At 38.9% G+C, this 23,379-nt stretch overlaps 1 protein-coding gene across 1 annotated transcript in view; it reads left to right on the top strand.

Annotated features, from left to right (window-relative positions):
• Window positions 1–23,379, top strand: part of TANC2 (tetratricopeptide repeat, ankyrin repeat and coiled-coil containing 2) — a 308,377-nt gene that overhangs the window by 206,241 nt on the left and 78,757 nt on the right. Inside the window, exons 8-9 of the mRNA XM_024761041.1 lie at window positions 8,261–8,542; window positions 13,282–13,415. Of these exons, the coding sequence (XP_024616809.1) occupies window positions 8,261–8,542; window positions 13,282–13,415 (416 nt within the window). The remainder of the gene's footprint in view (window positions 1–8,260; window positions 8,543–13,281; window positions 13,416–23,379) is intronic.

Below are 23,379 nucleotides of genomic sequence, written 5' to 3'. Positions count from 1 at the left end.
CTAAATTTTCTGTAGTGAGTATGTATTACTTCCATGTAAAAAAGCAGAAGTAAAATAGAACAGTTTGGCAGTTTCTCAAAAAGCTGAAACATAGAGTTTCCATATGACCCAGCAATACCTCTCATAGACATATACCTAAGAGAACTAAAAACATATGTACATAAAAACTTGTACATGGGAGGACCTTCAAGATGGCGGAGGAGTAAGACATGGAGATCACCCTCCTCCCCACAGATACATCAAAAATACATCTACATGTGGAACGGCACTTACAGAACACCTACTGAACGCTGGCAGAAGACCTCAGACTTCCCAAAAGCCGTGTGGCTGACTGGGTCTTGGTACTCCGGCCAGGTGTTGGGCCTGAGCCTCTGAGGTTGGAAAGCCGAGTTCAGGACATTGGTCCACCAGAAACCTTCTGGCCGCTCATAATATCAATTGGCAAGAGGTCTCCCAGAGATCTCGATCTCAATGCTAAGACCCAGCTCCACTCAACGACCAGCGAGCTACAGTACTGGACACCCTATGCCAAACAACTAGCAAGACAGGAACACAACCCCACCCATTAGCAGAGAGGCTGCCTAAAATCATAGTAAGTTCACAGATACCCCAAAACACACCACTAGATGTGGTCCTGCCCACCAGAAAGACAAGATCCAGCCTCATCCACCAGAACACAGACACTAGTCCACTCTACCAGGAAGCCTACACAACCCACTGAACCAACCTTACCCACTGGGGGCAGACAGCCTCTGAAAAGGAGACACCAAATACAATAAGTTAAGCAAAATGAGAAGACAAAGAAATACACAGCAGATGAAGGAGAAAGGTAAAAACCCAGCAGATCAAACAAAAGAAAGAGGCAGTCTACCTGAAGACGAATTCAGATTAATGATAGTAAAGATGATCCAAAATCTTGGAAATAGAATGGAGAAAATACAAGAAACTTTTAACAAGGACCTAGAAGAACTAAAGAGCAAACAGACAATGATGAACAACACAATAAATGAAATTAAAAATTCTCTAGAAGGAATCAATAGAATAACTGAGGCAGAGGAACAGATAAGTGACCTGGAAGATAAAATAGTGGAAATAACTACTGCAGAGCAGAATAAAGAAAAAAGAATGAAAAGAACTGAGGACAGTCTCAGAGACCTCTGGGACAACATTAAACGCACCAATATTCAAATTATAGGGTCCCAGAGGGACTGAGAAAATATTTGAAGAGATTATAGTTCAAAACTTCCCTAATATGGGAAAGGAAATAGACAATCAAGTCCAGGAAGTGCAGAGAGTGCAATACAGGATAAATCCAAGGAGAAACATGCCAAGACACATACTAATCAAACTATCAAAAATTAAATGCAAAGAAAAAATATTAAAAGCAGCAAGGGAAAAGCAACAAATAACATATAAGGGAATCTCCATAAGGTTAACAGCTGATCTTTCAGCAGAAACTCTGCAAGCCAGGAGGGAGTGGCAGGACATATTTAAAGTCATGAAAGGGAATAACCTACAACCAAGATTGCTCTACCCGACAAGGATCTTGTTCAGATTCGACAGAGAAATTAAAACCTTTACAAACAAGCAAAAACTAAGAGAATTCAGCACCACTAAACCAGCTTTACAACAAACGCTAAAGGAACTTCTCTAGGCCGGAAACACAAGAGAAGGAAAAGACCTACAATAACAAACCCAAAACAATTAAGAAAATGGTAATAGGAACAAACATATCAATAATTACCTTAAATGTAAATGGATTAAATGCTCCAACCAAAAGACATAGACTGGCTGAATGGATACAAAAACAAGACCCATATATATGTTGTCTACAGGAGACCCACTTCAGACCTAGTGGCACATACAGACTGAAAGTGAGGGGATGGAAAAAGATATTCCATACAAATTGAAATCAAAAGAAAGCTTGAGTAGCAATTCTATTATCAGACAAAATAGACTTTAAAATAAAGACTGTTACAAGAGACAAAGAAGGGCACTACATAATGATCAAGGGGTCGATCCAAGAAGAAGATATAACAATTGTAAATATTTATGCACCCAACATAGGAGCACCTCAATACATAAGGCAAATGCTAACAGCCATAAAAAGGGAAGTCGACAGTAGCACAGTCATAATAGGGGACTTTAACACCCCACTTTCACCAATAGATCATCCAAAAAGAAATTAAATAAGGAAACACAAGCTTTAAATGACACATTCAACAACATGGATGTAATTGACATTTAGAGGACACTCCATCCAAAAACAACAGAATACACTTTCTTCTCAAGTGCTCATGGACCATTCTCCAGGATAGATCATATCTTGGGTCACAAATCAAGCCTTGGTAAATTTAAGAAAATTGAAATTGTATCAAGTATCTTTTCTGACCACAACACTGAAAGACTAGATATCAATTACAGGGAAAAAAAACCTGTTAAAAATACAAACACATGGAGGCTAAACAATACACTACTAAATAACCAAGAGTTCACTGAAGAAATCCAAGAGGAAATCAAAAAATACCTAGAAACAAATGACAACAAAAACACGATGATCCAAAACCCGTGGGATGCACCAAAAGCAGTTCTAGGAAGGAATTTTATAGCAATACAATCCTACCTCAAGAAACATCTCAAATAAACAACTTAACCTTATACCTAAAGCAATTAGAGAATGAAGAACAACAACAAAAAAAAAAAACCCATGTTAGCAGGAGGAAAGAAATCGTAAAGATCAGATCAGAAATAAATGAAAAAGAAATGAAGGAAATGATAGCAAAGATCAATAAACTAAAAGCTGGTTCTTTGAGAAGATAAACATAATTGATAAACCATTAGCCAGACTCATCAAGAAAAAAGGGAAAAGACTCAGATCAATAGATTTAGAAATGAAAAAGAAGTAACAACTGCCACTGCAGAAATACAAAGGATCATGAGAGATCACTACAAGCAACTGAATGCCAATAAAATGGACAACCTGGAAGAAGTGGACAGATTCTTAGAAAAGTACCACCTTCCGAGACTGAACCAGGAAGAAATAGAAAATATAAACAGACCGTTCACAAGCAGTGAAATTGAAACTGTGATTAAAAGTCTTCGGTTACAAGCCAATATCACTGATGAACATAGATGCAAAAATCCTCAGCAAAATATTAGCAAACAGAATCCAACAGCACGTTCAAAGAATCATACGCCATGATCAAATGGGGTTTATCCCAGGAATGCAAGGATTATTCAATATATGTAAATCAATCAATGTGATACACCATATTAACAAATTGAAGGATGAAAACCATATGATCATCTGAATAGATGCAGAAAAAGCTTTCGACAAAATTCAACACCCATTTATGATAAAAGCCCTCCAGAAAGTAGGCCTAGAGGGAACTTACCTCAACATAATAAAGGCCATATATGACAAACCCATAGCCAACATCGTCTTCAATGGTGAAAAACTGAAACCATTTCCACTAAGATCAGGAACAAGACAAGGTTGCCCACTCTCACCACAACTGTTCAGCATAGTTTTAGAAGTTTTAGCCATAGCAATCAGAGACAAAAAAGAAATTAAAGGAATCCAAATCAGAAAAGAAGAAGTAAAACTGTCACTCTTTGCAGATGACATGATACTATACATAGGGAATCCAAAGATGGTACCAGAAAACTATTAGAGCTAATCAATGAATTTGGTAGAGTAGCAAGATACAAAATTAATGCACAGAAATCTCTTGCATTCCTATACACTAATGATGAAAAATCTGAATGAGAAATTAAGGAAACACTCCCATTTACTATTGCAACAAGAAGAATAAAATACCTAGGAATAATCCTACCTAAGGAGACAAAAGACCTGTATGCAGAAAACTATAAGACACTGATGAAAGAAATTAAAGATAATAGAAATAGATGGAGAGATATACCATGTTCTTGGATTGGAAGAATCAACACCGTGAAAATGACTCTTCTACCCAAAGCAATCTACAGATTCAGTACAATCCCTATCAAACTACCAATGGCATTTTTCACAGAACTAGAACAAAAAAATTCACAATTTATATGGAAACAAAAAAGACCCTGAATAGCCAAAGCAATCTTGAGAAAGAAAAACGGATCTGGAGGAATCAGGCTCCCTGACTTCAGTCTATACTACAAAGCTACAGTCAGCAAGACAGTATGGTACTGGCACAAAAACAAATATATATCAATGGAATAGGATAGAAGCCCAGAGATAAACCCACACACATATGGTCACCTTATCTTTGATAAAGGAGGCAAGAATATACAATGGAGAAAAGACAGCCTCTTCAATAAGTGATGCTGGGAAAACTGGACAGCTACATGTAAAAGAATGAAATTAGAACACTCCCTAACACTGTATACAACAATAAACTCAGAATGGACTAAAGACCTAAATGTAAAGTCAGACACTATCAAACTCTTAGAGGAAAACATAGGCAGAACACTCTATGACATAAATCGCAGCAAGATCCTTTTTGACCCACCTCCTAGAGTAATGGAAATAAAAATAAACAAATGGGAGCTAATGAAACTTAAAAGCTTTTGCACAGCAAAGGAAACCATAAACAAGACAAAAAGACAGCCCTCAGAATGGGAGAAAGTATTTGCAAATGAAGCAGCTGACAAAGGATTAATCCCCAAAATATACAAGCAGCTCATGCAGCTCAATATCCAAAAAACAAACAACCCAATCCAAACATGGGTTTAAGACCTAAATAGACATCTCTCCAAAGAAGATATACAGATTGCCAAGAAGCATATGAAAGGATGCTCAACATCACTAATCATTAGAGAAATGCAAATCAAAATTACAATGACGTATCATCTCACACTTGTCAGAATAGCCATCATCAAAAAATCTACAAACAATAAATGCTGGAGAGGGTGTGGAAAAAAGGGAACCCTCTTGCACTGTTGGTGGGAATGTAAATTGATACAGCCACTATGGGGAGCAGTATGGAGGTTCCTTATAAAACTAAAAATAGAACTACCATACGACTGAGCAATCCCACTACTGGGCATATACCCTGAGAAAACCATAATTCAAAAAGAGTCATGTACCAGAGTGTTCATTGCAGCACTATTTACAATAGCCAGGACATGGAAGCAACCTAAGTGTCCATCAACAGATGAATGGATAAGGAAGATGTGGCACATATATACACTGGAATATTACTCAGCCATAAAAAGAAACGAAACTGAGTTATTTGTAGTGAGGTGGCTGGACCTAGAGTCTGTCATACAGAGCGAAGTAAGTCAGAAAGAGAAAAACAAATACCGTATGCTAACACACATATATGGAATAATAAAAAAAAAAACGTTCTGAAAAACCTAGGGGCAGGATGGGAATAAAGACTCAGACATAGAGCATGGACTTGAGGACATGGGGAGGGGGAAGGATAAGCTGGGACGACGTGAGAGAGTGGCATGGACATATATACACTACCAAATGTAAAATAGATAGCTAGTGGGAAGCAGCCGCATAGCACAGGGAGATCAGCTTGGTGCTTTGTGTCCACCTTGAGGGGTGGGATAGGGAGGATGGGAGGAAGACGCAAGAGGGAGGAGATATAGGGATATATGTATATGTATAGCTGATTCACTTTGTTTTACAGCAGAAACTAACACACCATTGTAAAGTACTTATACTGCAATAAAGATGTTTTTAAAAATTAGTCATTAATTTTAAAAAAGAAAAAGAAGAAACTTGTAAATGAATGTTCATAGTAGCATGATTCATAATAGACAAAAAGTGGAAACAACCCAAATTTTTATCAGCTGATAAATGGGACAAACAAAATGTGATATATCCATATAATGGAATATTGTTCAGCAGTAAAAAGGCTGAAGTAATGATACATGCTACAACATGGATGAACCTGAAAAACATGCTAAGTGAAAGAAGCCAGACACAAAAGACCCTATATCATATGATAATATATATGTGAACTGTCTCGAATAGGCAAATCTGTAAAGACAGAAATTCTCTGGTTGCCAGGGGCTGGGGGAAACAGACACTAGAGAGTGACAGCTAATGGGTGTGTGGTTTTTTGGGGGGCAATGATGGAAATGTTCAGGAATTAAATAGTGATGTTGCCAACTTTGTGAATATACTAAAAATCACCAAATTGTATTCTTTAAAAGGGTGAATTTTATGGCATGTGAGGCTCAATAAAATAATGTTTAAGAAAAATAAAAGAGAATCTATTTAGCTAAGACACTAGAATTAAGAATATTTTTAGCAAGTTGAAGTCTAATTTTTCACTTAATTCTGTAATTATATATGTATTTTAAAAGAGTACACTTTGATAAGGAGATGTGAATCAGGAAATTATAAGTAACCATGTAGGTGTATCTCCACAGCCTTTTTTTTTTTTAGTGAAAATTTGGGACATTTTAAAACTTATAGGAAACTGTTTCTATTATTAGAGTTTGGCTTTATATTTTTAATTTTTGTACTACTTTTGGAATTGTTACTTTTTTTTTTTTTTTTTTTTGCGGTACGCGGGCCTCTCACTGTTGTGGCCTCTCCCGTTGCGGAGCATAGGCTCCGGACGCGCAGGCTCAGCGGCCATGGCTCACGGGCCTATCCGCTCTGCGGCATGTGGGATCTTCCCGGACTGGGGCACGAACCCGTGTCCCCTGCATCGGCAGGCAGACTCTCAACCACTGCGCCACCAGGGAAGCCCTGGAATTGTTACCTTTTTGAAAATGCTCAGCTATCATTCTAATGGCTTTCAGACAGTTTTAAATGAGTGTTTACATGAAGTGTGCTTGTGTGTGTTTTTCGAGTAAGCTGCCATCTCCAGATCCCAATTTATAATGTATAAGTGGTTTAAGTATGTTCTAGAGTAATATATACTAATTATACTAATAGATACTAATGCTAATAGATCTGATTTCCCCCTTTATGATTTCCCTTTCTCCTGTCCTCGTTCCCTTCCCACCCCTGGACTTTATTCTTCAAAATATAAAATGGGGTGAGTGTGTAATACCTTGTTTTTAATTAATTCTTTCAGTAAGCATTTATTTAGCATCTACTGTGTGTCAAGGTACTGTGCTAAGGTAAATGATACAGAAAATGAACTTTTAAAAAATAAATAATAAAATGAAAAAAAAAGATACATCTAGAACTACTCTTGAAACAGTTAAAAAGGGAATTCCCTGGTGGTCCAGTGGTTAGGATTCCGGGCTTTCACTGCTGGGGGCCCAGGATCGTTCCCTGGTCGGGGAACTAAGATCCCACAGGCCACACGGCGTGGCCCAAAAAAAAAAGAAAGAGTTATGAAGGCATTTAACTCAGATAAGGGAGGTCAAGCAGGACTTGTTTTACCATCAATGTAATTAGAAGGTTGATCATTGAAACCAGGTTATATCTATTATGCGTTTTTAGAGAGCAAGTAGAACTCATGCTTGGTTGGCCCTTAGCACATCTCACAACTACATAAGCACAGAAAAAAATCTCGAGAAAAGCAATAGGGATTTGTCCCCAAGACATGTGTGTGTAAACCAGAAATCTTTTTTCTTTTTTCAGTTGGCATGAATACAAGCATTACAGGTGCAGAGACATTAAATGAACATTTGGTTTCTGCTTCCTTGACTGCTTAACATATTGAAAACCTTTTAAACCATCACAGTTTTTAGGGGTTTGCTTCCCTTAATATACTTACTAGATTTTTAAAAACTATCATTGTGAACTTAAAGGAATTACTGTTTTTATCGGTATTTTTAAAGACACAAGTTCTCTTTACATTGCTTTCTACAGGACTGACACTGTAAGCCATCCTGATTCCCTGCCACACCCCAGCCTCTCCCCCAGAAACTCCAACACTGCATCTCCCCACAATCCAACATTTTGAAGGTTATCCCCAGGCATAGAAGGAGGCCTTAAGAACCCTGCATTTTGTTACTTTTGCATCCATCTTGATTGCCGGTGCCGGGCCATCTCCATTGCTTAATAATTTTGAATATCACCCTGACTTTCTGCCTATAACGTAAATTATTACTGTTTTAACTATGCTTGTGTTCTGCCAGCTACAGTATCAAATAGCTCTAGCTCATGTGCCATTGCTTATCTGTGTAGAACCAAAATTCAGAGTTTTATTATTTTCTGAATAACCCAGAATACCATCATACTATAACTCCCAGTGGTCTCCTAAACCATACTGGTATTTTTGTTTATTTCTCTCAATGTTGATGGTTTGGCCTAAGGTCTGTGTTCTCTTATTGTTCCTTCCAGTTCGCTTTGCACCTTACAGGCCTCCAGATATCTCCCTGAAGCCGCTGCTCTTTGAAGTGCCCAGCATCACTACAGAGTCAGTGTTTGTTGGCCGGGATTGGGTTTTCCATGAAATAGATGCTCAACTTCAGAGTTCAAATGCCAGCGTGAACCAAGGAGTAGTGATCGTGGGAAACATTGGGTTCGGCAAAACCGCCATCGTCTCCAGACTGGTGGCCCTCAGCTGCCATGGAACACGGATGAGACAGATCGCCTCAGACAGCCCACATGCCTCCCCCAAACGTATGTATCCCTTTTTAAAGAACTCCATGTGGTGGGATAGGGAGGGTGGGAGGGAGACACAAGAGGGAGGAGACATGGGGATATATGTAAATGTATAGCTGATTCACTGTGTTATAAAGCAGAAACTAACACACCATTGTAAAGCAATTATACCCCAATAAAGATGTTTAAAAAAAAAAAACACTAAAAAAATTTTTTTAAAAATAACTCCGTGCTTCATTGCTCTGAAATTTTTTCCGGCATCTTTGTATTAAGTCTTATATCCTTTCATTTTCTGATCTGCAAAACCTGACTGGCACGTGAGGACCATTAACTCAGAGTCCAGGGAAAGAATGTAATACTCTGTTGACCTTTAACCCACATATCCAACAGTCACCTGAAAGTGACTGAAAAAAAACCTTTCTCTCAGAATAAATGTATGCCTCTTCCCTCCTGACTGTCTGGCTGGTCTGTCCTTTGGATAATGACTACAGCAATTGCCTATAAGAGCTTGTTTGCCTCCATCACTGTCAGCTTTTGCTCAGCCTGTGTGCAGGCTTCCTGTTCACACCGGCACAATCTGTTTGCGGCCTTCATTTCCTTGCGATCGATGTCAGTGTTGCACTGCTTGGGCTTGAACTTCATTGTGTCCTTGAAGGGTTTCTCCTGCTTCTGTGTGAAAAGATGCTGAGATCTCATATGTATTTATGCTTCTTTCGTCACAGGCAGGTGCAGCTTAATGATTGCCATCAGGATCCTGTTTATTTGTTTTTAAAATACTTATATGGTCCTTAGTACCAGGCACTCTCTAAGAGCTTAACAAACATTAATTCATCCAACCCTCTTATCTCTTTCAGAGAGGTAGTTCCTGTTAGCTTCCTTTCACAGATAAGTGGTTTAAGGCTCAGAGAGGTTAAGTAAGCCTCCCAGGTTTCGTAGCCAGTAAATAGTGAAACTAGAATTTGAGCCTAAGCAGTCTGGTTTCAGAGGCCAGTGTCATCCATTTTGCTGTGCTCCCTCTCCTTATTGATGGAACTCACTTGAGTAAAGGAGATAAAAAGAAATGTATAGGGGTTCTTCCTATACACACTATATGTATCGAACCAGTCTACCTGGCTTCTGCTAGTTGTAAGAAAACAAAAAGAAACTCTTGCCCTGCTAGTCCAAATCAATAATCTAGCTCACCACAGATTTCCAGACAGCAACCACTAGAAATGGTTTGTTTGGGATCATAGTATTGTAGTTACAGAGTCTAGCACGGTGCTGTGGGAACTCAACAGGAAGTCACTGAACACCCTCCAGACATCCTGGCTTCCTGTTGAAATTAATTCCTGTTTCATGTTGTTAAGTAGGCAGATTGCCTCTGGTAAACTTACGGATATCTGACACGTAGAAGAACTAGTGTCTAGAAAGAAAACTGGTTGGATCAAGAGTCCCATTTGCCAGGGTATGGTAAGAATTGATATGGAAGAAATCATGTCTTAAGAGCAGTGTCATGCTTAGTTTCTGGATTAAGTTTATCTGAGGTAGATTGGCATAATGTCATGGGAGTCAAGAGCCCATAGTTTGGCTCCAGCGCTCAAACTTACTATGTAACCTTGAGAATTTTACTTTAATTCTTTAGACCTTGGTTTTTGTCATCTGTAAAATAAGTCAGTGGGATTAGGTGATCTTTAAGATTCATTCCTATGCTAAAATTCTGTGATTCTAAGATGTCTGCATGGTTGAAAGTAACTTTCCATACCTATTCCAGTATTTTCGTTAGAGTGCTTAGCTTAAATATCACACCAGACTACTTTTTATCTGAGTAATCCAAGAGGTTAACTATTTGAGTGTGTCAGAAAGAAAACCAGCTAGGTAATAGTCTCTCTGACTCCTCTATATATCAATCACTGTTGCAGATAACAGATGGTAGAATCATGGCTCAAGGGCAAGAAGAGCTGCTTTCTCTGAAAGCAAAGGTGCCTGGAAGTGCCCCCTCTAAGCCTGGGAGAGCAGGAGTTAATAGAAAACAGCCCATGTGCTCCCCAAAGCAGAGGTCCTTTAAAGATAGTTCATTAAGTTATTCTCTAACATCCGTTGCCTTTTACCTCCAGAGAAACTCTAAAAATACCCCATTCATGTGATAAATGTCCACATGTCAAGACTATAGATTTGGCCTGATAGTTAACTTAGAAAACTTGAAAAGGTGTTAAAGGGGATCGAGTATGTGGTTATATATTTATCAGAACTACACAGAACCAGCATTGCCTTGTCGTAATTTGATGTAATAATTTTTGTTGTCCGCTTTGATGTCCAAACTACATTCCACCTCTGCCATCTTAACCGAACCACTTAAGAATGGTCAAGAATAAGTGGTTGATGTCATTTACTGGTATTTAAATATTAACTCTGAAAAACAAAATCAACTCTTAAAATTACCCCAGTAGCTACACACATCTGTAAAATTTTCATTTTCTGTTATGCAAATGATTAATAATAAAATCGAACTTCAGTTTGTTTTAGAACTGGCTCTCATTAAATTTTCTAGTTTTGAGGACAAATGTTTTGTCTTTCTTGTATTATCCTCACGAGGTTTTGGTTAAAGTTTTTCAAGTATTAGCGCTCAAAAATGTTACTTTTTTAAAAAAAAAGCAGTGATCTGTATGTTTCTATTTTATATTTGTTATTTCTGTAAACAAATATGAACTGAATATATCTTAACCAATTTAAAGATACTTCTTTGAGAAAAAAAAAAAGAATAAGTGGTTGATAAAGAACAAGCTGTTTTTCGGCATTGATCTGTTACTTTATGAGCCAGCACTGAAAATGTTACTGGCAGTAGCAGAATTTTTTTCTTTAGTGAATAAGAATGATATCTTATCGAGAGAGAGTTGGCTTAATGTTTTACAGTTTAATTTACATTCAGCTTTGATAGGTGTATTTGGGATCCCACTGGCCTTCCCAACCTTAAGTCAGTGATGCAGTTGTAGTAGTAACGAAAATAGGTGGAAGATTATTGGAGCTCCCCACCTCCGTTTCTGCATCCTGTGTCATTCTTTCTTCTGTCCCTCACTCCTCCACGCTGAGCAGCGCTGCTGTGGAAGACATGAGCAGTTGAGCCCGCAGCACTGCATTGCCTGGCTCTGTCCTTCCCCCACAGACACCCAGCCCCCAGCCGCCCCCTCCTTGTCATTTCCCTGGGAAGGCACAGAGAAGCTGTCAAGGCAGGCACTAGCCTGTCATCTTGCTGTCCACCTACACCCCGTCCCAAACCCGACTCCCCCATCAATCTCTACCGTCACCACCCACCCCGCAACACACACGTACAGAGAACGGAAACATTTTGTGAAAATGGACCTGTTGTGTAATCCAGGCATTGTTACATTAACTACAAGTTTACTCAGTACAGTAGTTAGGGACGTTCCGTCTAATTACAAGACTGTATTTTCCTATCACTGAAAGTCTCAGGGTAGTTACTGTTTGGATTTGACATTTGCCAACAGCTGCCATGCCCCCAAATAGCTGTTCAGTGAGTAACCCCTCCCCTCCCCACTCTGCTCATTCCAGAAGTCTGTGTTGCCAGTTCGCTGTGCACGCTGACTGCTCCTCCCTGTTAACTTTTATTTCTACTGTTCTCTGAATACCAAGCGGAAAGTAAAGACACCCAGACAAAAAGGAGGGCCTCTCCGAAAGGGAACAGCTAGAAGACAGAAGGTACTCAGACACTAATTACCCACAAAACCAGATAAGGGGGAATGGGGTGGACAGAGGGAGTGAACAACAGGCACGAATCCGTGACAGTCACTGAACTTTACTGCGCACACTTCTTCAGTCGTTTTCACTGCCGTCTCCCACACCTACCCCCCTACAGTTTATTCAGAGCTCTATGCAGTGGCCAGGGAATTTACTTTGCCAGTTGGATGGAAGAAGTCTCAATTAAGTCCTACTGGTAGGGAGTTAAATGAGAACTATTTTCCCCTATTTCTTCTCCTTTTCAGTAGTTATTGACCATCAAATAACAGTCTACTTATTGTGTACCCATTTTTAAAATATGGTCTGCATTTATAAATAGAGTCTGTAATTTCTAGTAGTAGTTAAGATGTTACCTAAACAACATGAACGCATGGAATTTTTAAAAAACAGCTTTACTAAGCTACAATTCACGTACCGTATAAATCACCCGTTTAAATGGTTCAATTCACTGCTTTTTACTGTAGTCACTCAGCTGTGCAGCAATCACCATAATCTTAGAACTTTTTCATTCCCCCCTAAAAGAAATCCCATGCCCATTAGCAGTCAGTCTTCATTTCCCCCCTAAATCCCTATCTCTACCCCTAGGTAACCACTAATCTGCCTTTTGTCCCTATGGATTTCCGTATTCTGGGCATTTCAAATAAATAGAATCGTATACTGTGTGGTCTTTTGTAACTGACTTCTTTGAGTGAGTGTAACATTTCAAGGGTTATCCATGTTGTAACATATATTAGTATTTCATTTCTTTTTATTATTGTTGAATAATGTTCGACTGTGAGACTGTACCATCTTTTATCCATTCATCAGTTGATGGACATTTGGGTTGTTTCCGTTTTGGAGCTATTATGAATCTTGCTTCTCTGAACATTTGTGTACAAGTTTTTGCGTGGACATATGTTTTTAATTCTCTTGGGTACATACCCCTAGGAGTAGAATTGCTGGATCAAAGAACAAATGGGATTTAACCAGTCTTTCTTTAGAGTTTTATGATTATCTGATGCAAACATCTCATCTTTTTAATACAGATATGGATGCCAACAGAGAGCTGCCACTCACACAGCCACCTTCAGCCCACTCATCCATCACCAGTGGAAGCTGCCCAGGAACTCCAGAAATGCGGAGGCGGCAGGAGGAGGCCATGCGGAGACTAGCCTCGCAGGTACAATAGGATTCTCAGGTTGTGGGCATGCTAGTTCCATTTTAACGTCAAGGGGGCAATGGTAGGCAGACCCCTGGCAAAGTGAACAAAAGTATGTACAGGTGGACCATGAGAACATGGATAAAAGTTTCTCTCTCTTTGCTGTTCCTAGAAAAATACTTCGTTATTATGGAATCAGAACCTTATTGTTGGAAAGGCCCTTAGAAATAACCAAAGTCCCACAGTGAATAGATAAGGAAATTGAGACTCAAAGAAGTTGTATGATTTACCCAAGATCACAGTATAAGTAATCAATAGCTTTGTATTTTCATTCCTAGCTCAAAACTCTTCCTGCTATACCACACTATCCATAACTTCTTTATATGTTTGCATTTTAATTTTCTATTTTTATCAAAGTAACATATATACATAGTTTAGGAAATCAAATAATGTTCAAAGACTTATAATAAAAACCAGAAATTCTTTTCCCCTCGTGAGCCCACCCTCTCCCCAAAGGCAGCTACTTTCAACATTTGGAGATGTTTCTCTGATCTTCACCTCCGTGTTTCTAAATAATATTCATATACTGCTATAACTTTTTTGATCAGTTTTGTACATTATCTATTGCTTCTTCTTATGGATGTTGAGAATGTTAGCTCTTTCACCTTCCTTCCTCCCTCTACCATCTCAGTACAGTTATATCATGATTTTAGTCTGAATCCATGTTACAGTATTTTCAGTGTTAATACTACACAAATATGGTTCACTGTGGAACCAAAGATAACATTTTCTTCTTGAGAAGTTTTGTTTTTCCTGGGTTATGAAATGCCTTATTGTAAAGTTTGCTTATGTTTCTTCAAAACTATGGCTGTCATTCCATAAGCCTTAATGCTTTGTAAAATGCCTCTCAATACAGTTTTCCACATCAGTTACATTTCCCCCCACCCACCCACTGGAAATCCTAGAGCTCTCCATCGAGCTAATCTGGACCTAGGATGCTCTCAAGTCTTACCACCTACTTGTTATCCTGGAAATTCCTGTTACTTCCCTTTTGTGTTTGATCCCATGTCATCGTCTTTCTTGATTGTATTCCTTATTTTGACGGAGCACGTCCTCTGTTAGCTTCCTAAGAAGGAATGCATAGGAGGTAAGTTTTTTGAGACTTAATGTTCCTAAAAGCATCTTTATTCTATTCTCATACATTACTCTTTGTTTGACATAAGTCTAGGTTAAAAATTATTTTTCCCTCAGAATTTTGAAGGCATTCATGTTGTTTTTTTTTTTTTTTTTTGCGGTACGCGGGCCTCTCACTGTTGTGGCCTCTCCCATTGCAGAGCACAGGCTCCGGATGTGCAAGCTCAGCAGCCATGGCTCACGGGCCCAGCCGCTCTGTGGCATGTGGGATCTTACCAGATCGGGGCACAAACCCACGTCCCCTGCATCGGCAGGCGGACTCTCAACCACTGCGCCGGGAAGCCCAGAATCTTCTTTTTATCACCACTGTTCTTAGGTCTTTTTTTCATATTCTGTTGGTACCTAGTGAGCCCTGGAGATATTTTTTGATTCAGGGAAATGCTTTTGTAGTATTTATTGAAAATTTTCTCACCACCACTTCCTCTGTTCTCTCCTTCTACAACTCCTTTTAGTCAAAAATTAGATTTCCTATATTGTTACTCTTCTTAACTTTTCTGTTTCCTATTTGTTTTATCCACTTTTAGGAGATTTCCTCAACATTACCTAAAGCAGTCCTTTCACAAAAAAATTTTTGGCTATCATAGTTTTAATTTCCAATAGGTCTTTATTTCCCCCATTTGTTCCCTTCTTTTTTTTTTAATTGAGTTTTTTTTTTTTTTTTGGCTGCATTAGGTCTTCATTGCTGCACGCAGGCTTTCTCTAGTTGCAGCAAGCAGGGGCTACTCTTCGTTGCGGTGCACGGGCTCCTCATTGCGGTGGCTTCTCTTGTTGCGGAACACGGGCTGTAGGCGTACGGGTTTCAGTAGTTGTGGCATGTAGACTCAGTAGTTGTGGCTCACGGGCTCTGGAGCACAGGCTCAGTAGTTGTGGCGCACTGGCTTAGGTGCTCCGTGGCATGTAGGATCTTTCCCAGACCAGGGTTCAAACTCATGTCCCCTGCATTGGCAGGTGGATTCTTAACCACTGTGCCACAAGGGAAGCTGAAATTTTTTTTTTTTTTTAGTTTAGTTTTTGGCAGCACTGCATGGCATGTGGTATCTTAGTTCCCTGACCAGGGATTGAACCCAAGCCCCCTGCATTGGAAGCACGGAGTCTTAACCACTGGACCACCAGGGAAGTCCCTGTACCCCTCTTTTTTATAGCATACTGTTTTTGTTTTATAGATGTAGTATGTTCTCTTATCTCTTCCTTAATAGTTAGGCACCAAAAAACTGATGGAAGCTTGTATATATGGAGAGCTTAACTATAGAGCATTAAGATGACCCACCAGCCTTTATGGGAAAACCCAAAAGTCAGTGTCCATAAGTTTTTTCCTTGCCCTGTTCTAGCAAAGAATCCACCAATTTCCTGGAGGGTGTATAACTTGGTCGCCAACATTCTGGAGCTAGTAGGAGAAGGTGGCGGAGTTTCATCATTTAGGCTGCAGCCTTTTACCTAAGCCCCTTGTTTTCAGTCCTGCACCTGATCCTCACCTACTCTATGTCTCCTAAGCCTAGATTCTCTGCTTTAGTTTCTCTAGTGATTTTAATTTCTCTTTCCTGTGGGTTTTGGGGAAGGTAGTCACCTGGCTGGGCAGGATAGGGATGGATATCTGGGAATCTAACTGCTCTTTATATAAACTTCAAATAATTTCTGTGTTTGCAACTTCCTTCCTCACCCCCATCTTCCATAGTACCTGGTGCTTCTAACTCCTGTGCTTTTCTGAGGTTTGACAGATGATTTGGCTCATTCCTGTTGTTTACCCCAGCAGGCATTTGTTTCACCTTCTTCTGTCTGTTAGGTTGTTTAATCCTACGTCCACTTTCCATCTTTATATATTATAATCTAAGATTAGAGATAAATATTCCTAATCAATGGAGGTTGCATTTCTGTTTCTTATTCTCCTTATTTTTGAGGATTTTAAGGAGAAGTATAGAGTGCAGAATGCCTGTCTCCAGTATTTAAAGAAATGTCTTGGCATGGTTAATTAGTAATGAGGAACAGGGAGCCATCTTCAATGTCATAAGGTTCTAATTTCCTCATAGAAATCCTGTCCAGCTTACAGCCAGAAACAGCATGTTTCCCCCAAATACGTTTTCAGTTGTCCCCACTTATTGGTACACATCCATTTATAAACGGGCTTCTGAAAACAGTCTGAAATTTCCCTTATATTCATTGCTAAGTCAGTGCAACTTTAAAAGACATCTTTGGAGGACTTCCCTGGTGGCGCAGTGGTTAAGAATCCGCCTGCCACTGCAGGGGATACAGGTTCGATCCCTGATCCAGGAAGATCCCACATGCCGCAGAGCATCTAAGCCTGTGCGCCACAACTACTGAGCCTCTGCTCTAGAGCCTGCGAGCCACAACTACTGAGCCTGCGCACCACAACTACTGAAGCCCACATGCCTTAGAGCCAGTGCACCACAAGTACTGAGCCCATGCACCATAACTACTGAAACCTGCACGCTCTAGGGCCTGCGTGCTGCAACTACTGAAGCCCACACACCTACAGCCCATGCTCTGCAACAAGAGAAGCCCCCACAATGAGAAGCCCGCACACCGCAACGAAGAGTAGCCCCCACTCGCTGCAGCTAAAGAAAGCCCATGCACAGCAACGAAGACCCAGTGGAGCCAAAAAAAAAAAGAAGAAAAGACATCTTTGTTTTACTTTTCCAAATATTCCATGTAAGCTGACTCCTGCCTCTTCTTTAGAACAATCAGAATAACTGTCATCTTAGAAATACACAAATGCTAAAAAAAAAAAAAAGAAAGAAATACACAAATGCTGAAGAGCTTTCATCATCACAGTCATTTATTTATTCATTTAGAATATATGCTTGGAATGCTTATAACACAAGATTGAAGTTAAAGCAGTGAACAAGACAGGCACAATCCCTGCTGTTATGTAGCCCACATTTTTGTGGTGGGAAAAGGCCAATTAAACAATTATGTAATATGTCAGATGGTGATGAGTGCTAAAAAGAAAGTCTCCCCATGTTGTCACTTCTTAGCCTCTCTCTCATCAAGAGAAAAAGTCCCAAGATGTTTATGTTCAATATTTGGAAAATGTTATTTATTTTTAGTAGGTAATTAGTGACTATACTTACTTGAAAAGTGATCACATTTTAAATTCCATGGTTATACCTTCCTTAAGCAAAATATAAATAAATGTCTTTTGTACCTAGAAATGGGATATTTTTAAATTCATAGTAACATTATATAAGAAATGGCCCTTTAGATTAAAATTAATGTTTAGTTCAATATTTGGAAAATGTTAAATATTATAAGTGAGAAATTAGTGATTATTTACACTTACTCAAGGAACATATTTAAAATTTCACACTTGTTTCTTCCTTAAGCAAAATATAAATACATCTGTTCACACCTAGAGATGGGATATTGTGAAGTTTACACTAAACAAAAAAAATCTAAAACAAATGGCCCCTTAGATTAAAATTGAATATTATCCCAGTAATTGTGCCACAGGTTGCAGTTCAAGTGTAAGTTTGTGCTATAGAAGCGTAGAGCAGAAGCCAACAACCTTGCTTCTCATCTGTAACAAACTGGTAAGCAGAAATTATCTTTTCAAACCAGTTAGTATTTTGATAAAGTAAGCTAATATATGAGAATTAAAAGTATCCTTGAAAAACTTCTTGATTTGCTAGCCAGAGTTCTTAGTGTTGGTGCTTGTATATCATTAATTATCATTGGTATTTCGTAGTATGCTTGCTGCTTCTTATGCTTCTCCATAATTGAGAACATTGAAGAGTTCTTGTCACAACTTTAAAGCAATTTTATTTATTGAAGAAACACTTCCCACTTGAAGTAACAGGTTTTGCTAGGTGTACATCTCTTAAATGTATTTCCAGTTAATCTTACATGTTCTGAAGTATAATCACAGTAGAGCGGTGCAAAGATCTCATTCGGGGCCTTTCCTGGGTGTGTGACTTTATAACAACCATAGATTTTCCAGGCTTTCGGTCTGTTGCCACCAAGTGATCATACATGCAGAATTCCCCAGACAAGGAGAGGCTGACTTCCATTTACTGAGGGCTTAATGTGTGTTGAGCTTAGTACTTTTTACATTATATTTGTTATTTCACTTCTTCATTCTTAAGCCTGTGAGGTGGTCATTATCATCCCCATTTTACAGATGAGGAAACTGTGCTTCAGTGATAGTTAATTTTCCCAAGGTCTTACTATTAGTAAATAGCAGAGCTAGGATACAGAGCCAGTATTCACCCCAATGAAATGAGTCTTCTTCTTCTCTCCATTTTACAGATAAACAGAGGCTCTGAGGTTACACAACTTGCTGAGATAACTAGTACGTGACTTGAAACCAGATTTAAACTGAGGCAGGCAGGCTCCAGAGTCCATGCTTTTAACCACTGTGCTGCCTCTGTAGTGTGACAGGAAGGATTTTTGCTTAGTGTTCTTTTGGAAAATCTATCGATAATTGAGTGGCTTTAAAGTAAGGAAGTCATAATGAAGGGGCACCTTTCAGAAATTTTGCTGACCTAAAATTCTTCTTCAAAAAGTTTTTATGCAGGACTTCCCTGGTGGTCCAGTGGTCAAGACTTCACCTTCCAATGCAGGGGGTGCGGGTTTGCTTAGCTTAGCTTCCCTGGTTGAGGAGCTAAGATCCCACACACCTTGAGGCCAAAAAACCAAAATATGAAACAGAAGCAATATTGTAACAAATTCAATAAAGACTTTAAAAACAGTCCACATCCAAAAAAAAGTCTTTAAAAAAAGTTTTTATGCATCTAGAAGCTCTTGTCACATTAGGTAAATTGTCACTAGCTTAGTCCTTATATTAAGAAGCTAATACATCTGAAATAAAGCTAATTAGAGAAGCCAGCTAATTTTAAGAAGTGTCACAGTGATACAAAAAGCAAAGGTTTTTTTCACCGAAGGAAATCTATGAAAGAAAGAAAACTGAAATGTCATCCTTGCCAAGAGACTAGTTCTGTTCTAAATCAGGAGGATGTCAAGTGATACGGTTCCTGAGATTGTTGCTGCTGCCGTTAAAGCTATCAGCCAAGGAAGTGATCATTTCAGCAGTTCACACATGTGTGTTGAGCATAATACAGAGACTTAAGCCACACGTACACGCGTGGAGAGAGAAAAACAAAAAATGACAACAGTGAGGTATAAGATTTGGTTTGTGTTCCAGTTGGGTATTTTTTAAAAGATTTACATTTTAGGAGAAATGTGATCAGAACTAAACAAGTAACCTACAGATGATGTTTTATCAAATGTGTCTAGGGCTTTTTTCCTCTAAAAATTAACACTGAAATTTTATAGTGAGACCCAGATTACATCTACATTCAGGATACTGAATATGGGAAACAACCTTATTTATTCCTTTGTCAATCTTGTGTTTTTTATCTGTCTCCTTCACCAGAATGGTCAGTATTTAAATTATTGTTCACCCCTCTATCCCCAGCTCCTAGCACAATGCCTTGCACAGAAATATGTGTTAAATGAGTGACTAAATTGTAGACTGTTCTCTATACTGAAGCCTGAGTAATCTTTCTAAAACGTATTTTTCTTCTTGCTACATAAAACCTGTCAATGGCTCCTCCTTGCCCTTAAATGGAATCCACACTCCCTTCTTGAAACATCACATGTATCAGCATGAAGGGCTTTTACCTTTTATATCTAGCTCAGGTTTTCTCAGCCTCAGCACCATTGACATTTTGGGCCAGAGGATTCTTTGTTTGGGGCCTTCCTGTTTATTGTAGTATGTATAGGAGTGTCCTTGGCCTCTACCCACTATCCAGTAGCATCCTCCCACCCCCGGTTGTGATGACCAAAGCTGTCTCCAGACGTTGCCAAGTGTCCCATGGGGAGCAAAGCCACCCCAGATGAAAACCTATGCTCTGTCTTATCTCCTACTACCCCCAGCTCACTTCCACTGTAGCCACACTAAAACTGATTTCCTTAAAGTGTAAAGCTGTGTCTTGCCTGAGGGCCTTTGCACGTATTGCTTTCCTCTGCCTGGGACACTCCTGTGTCCGTTCACTCCACCTCATCCTTTAGATCTCAGCTTAAGTTTTACTTTCAAGAAGACTTCTCTGGCTCTCCTAAGTTACTTAGATATGTTGTACCAACATCTTATATTTCCTCTCTCATAGTGCTTTTCCCCCAGTTTTACTGAGATAGAATTGACATATAGCATTGTATTAGTTAAAGATGTATAGCATAATGATTTGATATGTGTATATATTGTGAAACGATTAGCACACTAAGTTTAGTTAATACCCATCAGCTCCTGTAGTTACAGAATTTTTTCTTGTGATGAGAACTTTTAAGATCTCCTCTCCTAGCCACTTTCAACTATACAGCATAGTACTGTTAACTATAGTCACCGTGTTGTACAGCATAGCAATAATAATAATGTTGCAGGCAGCAGCCACCGATGGATACTAAAAGTAATGGGCAAAAATTTTTGGAGAAACAGGATTTGCATTCTCTCAAAGTATCTCCCCCAAGATATTTATTAACTACAAAGGGTAAGACAGTAACTTTACAGTAGAGAAACGTAGAAGAAACCTTTATCTTAGCCAAGCGATCAAGGTGAGCATCACCGGTAACAAGACATGTCACCATCATGAACCCCATGACATGATTCACTGAGAGTGACCCAACATTGTTTTTGTGGTATTCTTGCCAAAAAGTCTCAGTTGGAATATGAGAAAAACATTAGACAAACCCACGTTGACTGATATTCAACAAAATAACAGATCAGGACTCTTCAAAAGTGTCAAGGTCATGAAAGACAAAGACTGAGGAGCTCTTACGGACTACAGGAGTCTAAGGAGAAATGACAACTAAATGCAACACGGGGTCCTGGTTAGAATGCTGGAACAGAAAAAGGTCTTTAGTGGAAAACTGACAAAATTCGAATACCGCCTTTAGTTAATAGTGTTGTGCCAGTGTTATTTCCTGGTTTTGATCATTATGCTACGGTTATATAAAATGTTAAGGGAAGCTGGGTAAGGGATATACGGAAACTCACATCTTTTTGCAACATTTAAGTCTAAAATTAGCTCAAAATAAAAAGTTTTAAAAAAATAAATAAAAGTCCTACTGACAAAAAAAAAAGTTAGAGCTCCAAGCTGGAAAATTACTGAGGCCAAACCCAAGTCTGGAATTATTCTTAGCTTCCAGTCCCAGGATGGGGATTAGAGTCAGAGTTGAGGGACAGGAGAAAAGGCAGAGAAAGTAGTTTTTGACACTGAGCCTTCAGGTCCCTAGAAACACAAAAAGCCAAAGTAACCCGAAGTGTTGGAAGGGATGCGCTGAGTCAGAAATCAATCAGGTGGTGGTGAGGGCATTCAAGAAGTGATGAGAAGGAGACAGGGAATAAGAATATGAGAGCAGACCTGAAGGAAGGTCAGTGACAACATTAGAATTTAAGTAATGCAAATGCCAGTCATGATGTAAATTAAATTTTTATGTCCAAATGAGTTCCAGATATTCAAAGCTGCCTTTTCTTTATGTGAGGTTAGCTTAATCCTGTCACAGATTATTCATTTGAAGTAGAAAAGAATCTTTAAAGAGTGAAGGCCTGGGACTTTTAACACAAGCCTGACAGGTTTGCTGCCATTCAGTCATTTGATTAAGGTCTTTGATGAGGATTTTGCTTAGTTGTATCATTTCTTGTGTATAGCTTTAAATCAAAACCTTTTTATACCCAAGGCGATACTGACCTCCAGTCTTCTTTTTTTTTTTGGTCTGTATAGTCTACAAACCTGGCCTTTTTTTTCCTCCCTCACAGCAGTAATCTAAAAGTTACTCACTGTCCTCTTCAAAGAATTACTACAGTTTTGGTTATATTAGATATATTTTGGATAGAATTGTTTTAATCAAAAGTATAGAGATTTAACATAAGGAAAATGTGAGATGGAAAAAAATTAATAACAAGAAAAACATAGCTGAAAATGAAATTTCAACAGGTCATTGTGAGAGACAAGAGTTCACCAAGCAGAAAGGTTTTACCTGCTGATTTATTGAGGGTGGACTAATTCTGAACCAAGAAGTTGTAATAATAGTGACTGAGTATGGGTGGCTGTGATGACTTCCTCAGAGCTGTAGGGAGTGATCTGTTATCCATCACTGAACACTAGTACAATGAGAGAATGCAGGAAAAAACTACATTCCCAGACTTGTTTCCTATTTGCATATGTAGGAAAAGTTGTAGATAATGTCAATAGACAATTTAAGGGGAAGTACCAAGTGTTTTTGACAGATTGTGTGTACATTTACATACTATGTAGCTGCTTTGAAATGTCTAGTAGATGATCAGTTCTGAGTCAAACTGCAAATTTCATGAAGATGTTGAATGGTCTTTCTGCCTGAATTCTTCAGAGGAATCGAGATTTTATATTTAGAATGCCTAAAAATTTTTTAAATTAAAAGAAAGAAAGGCAGCCACAGAAGGGGCAACTTTAGCAATGATCTTTGTTAGATAAAACCTCATACAGCCAAGAGCGCAGATGATTTTTAATGCAATCAGTAAAAGAACCCTCTTCCTAAATTTTAGAATTTTTATCTTCAAACTCCTATCCCGTTACTTTAGGTAAAGGGTAAGTTACAGCTGATTTGCTCAGCTGTGCTTTGCCTCGACATGTGAAATCAATTGAGGTAAAATATGATGAAAGTTCATATTGATTCAGAGGTTTGCTGTTTGCTTTTTATAGAGTGGAGATCTGTGTCCTTGTGGGCATAACCATTGACATTCACTGTTCACTGAGAGCACAGATGGATTGCTGCCAAGTATTCTCTTTGGGTTCCTTATGTTGTG

The sequence above is a fragment of the Neophocaena asiaeorientalis genome, unplaced genomic scaffold, assembly GCF_003031525.2.
Source record: "Neophocaena asiaeorientalis asiaeorientalis breed wild unplaced genomic scaffold, Neophocaena_asiaeorientalis_V1.1 scaffold30, whole genome shotgun sequence".
In the NCBI taxonomy this organism is placed as follows: Eukaryota; Metazoa; Chordata; class Mammalia; order Artiodactyla; family Phocoenidae; genus Neophocaena; species Neophocaena asiaeorientalis.
This window is presented reverse-complemented; position numbering and strand designations above follow the sequence as displayed.